Source organism: Lottia gigantea (assembly GCF_000327385.1).
Source record: "Lottia gigantea unplaced genomic scaffold LOTGIsca_37, whole genome shotgun sequence".
Classification (NCBI taxonomy): Eukaryota; Metazoa; Mollusca; class Gastropoda; family Lottiidae; genus Lottia; species Lottia gigantea.
The window spans coordinates 8,135-9,924 of NW_008709259.1; the positions used below are offsets into that span (position 1 = coordinate 8,135).

A 1,790-nucleotide genomic window follows, 5' to 3' on the forward strand; every position below is an offset into this window, starting at 1 on the left:
CCTGGATTTGAATATTTTGTTGAAGATGGTAAGTGAGAAGCAGTGTTAATGAATGGTTTATAACGCTTTGGATGTGACGACACTGACGTACTGTACGCCTTAAGCCACGAATAGATGAGGTACGGTGCGGAATAATTGATACAAACGGAAATAGAAGAAGTGAACACACGAGGTACGAGTCCGGACACAATTTGCTTCTTATATTTTCTACTGTGTCAATAATCCCGTAACGTTCATCGTACCGGACATCGAACCTCGTCTTTTCGCACCTTTATTAGGACTGAAAACTTTAATGGTGCAAACCGATGTTAGGGAAAAGGCTAACAGTCTCTATAACCATCCCGACTCAAATCTTACAGCCAAAAAGACTTACCATCGTAAATCATAGATATACCAAATATTAGCTCTTAACAAATCTTATAACGTGTTCTTATGCTTTATACCATATAGGTACTGCTTGTGAATCTCCAGCAGTCTCCAAAAGTCACCGATTATTATAGGTACTTGAATCGTTGTCTCACAGGCCTTGGTTTAATGTTCTATTATTTTATATCGTGTAGGTCCTGCTTGTGGACTTCCTCCGGTCCCAAAAGGTCATCAAATATTAGAAGTAATTGGATCTGCTGGTAATTATACGGCAAGATATAAATGTGGTCAATATTACATTCATCGTCAAATAGGCGAAACACGATGTATTGGTGATTCAGACTGGACGGAAACACCATGCAAGGGTAAGCATACTATCAACAACTCAGTTTCACAGCCTCTCGAGACTAAGGGTACCAATAGGGTAAGGCTGACTAAATGTGGAGATCTGTAGAGCGCATTGACGCAAGCCTCCCATAGAACGTCTGAGAGAGATATCTCTCCTAAAAAGAATTTGAAAAATAGATTTCTAACATTTATATTGATGCAAAAATGTAGAGTCGTATAAATATCATGTTTAAATTGATTGTTAAAAATTAAGTGAGGGCACAATTTGGGGGTTCAAAACATTTTCTAGCAGTTGGGGCCTCTCTCCGGCCAATTAAAGTCACTTTTACAAGCGAATACATCAGCAATTCCCATAACTCGTTATGATATCTACTTTTGGTTTCGCTACCCCACAACTCAATAGTTGAAATCACTAGTTTACAATCTAGGGTTTGGCCAACTGAATTTATTTTGAGTTGTGAGCTTACAGTGGATAAGAAATAACGAAACGAAATCGTAATCTAATTTTTATATGCTCGCATGAAATGGGGGGTGGGCGTATATTGTCGCCACTGATGTCCGTCGGTCCGTCCTCCCGTCCACAATTGCCCGTAAACACTCTAGAAGGCACAATTCCTGTTTGATTTTGACTAAACTTGGTGTGAACGTTTGTAATCACCGAAGAATGAATCCCATTGAAATTCAGAAAAATAGAAAAATATTTAGTATGAGTTATTGCCCTTGTTCTCGAAATGCCCATAAACACTCGATGAAACTTGGTGTGAACGTTTGTAATCATCCAATTATAAATCCTATTAAACATAATCGAAAAATATTTAGTATGAATTATTGTCCTTGTTTTTTGAAGACGCGTTCAATTTTAACCTCATCGACACTCTAGAAGGCACAATTCTTGACGCTTTTTGACAAAATTTGGTGAAAGTGTTTATCATCACTCATGGATGAACCCTATGGAAAATCAAAAAAGGTTTTATAGAAGCTATTGACGTTGTTCATGATAACGCTTTCAAATTTTAGCACTAATAGGCATGAATGGAAAGCTATCTTAATCAGACTGACTCAGGGGAAAACAGATA

At 37.8% G+C, this 1,790-nt stretch overlaps 1 protein-coding gene across 1 annotated transcript in view; it reads left to right on the top strand.

Annotated features, from left to right (window-relative positions):
- Positions 1 to 25: 25 nt before the first annotated feature.
- Positions 26 to 1,790, top strand: part of LOTGIDRAFT_162925 (hypothetical protein) — a gene marked incomplete at both ends in the record, with an annotated part of 27,733 nt that continues 25,968 nt past the window's right edge. Inside the window, 2 exons of the mRNA XM_009058989.1 lie at positions 26 to 32; positions 561 to 790. Of these exons, the coding sequence (XP_009057237.1) occupies positions 26 to 32; positions 561 to 790 (237 nt within the window). The remainder of the gene's footprint in view (positions 33 to 560; positions 791 to 1,790) is intronic.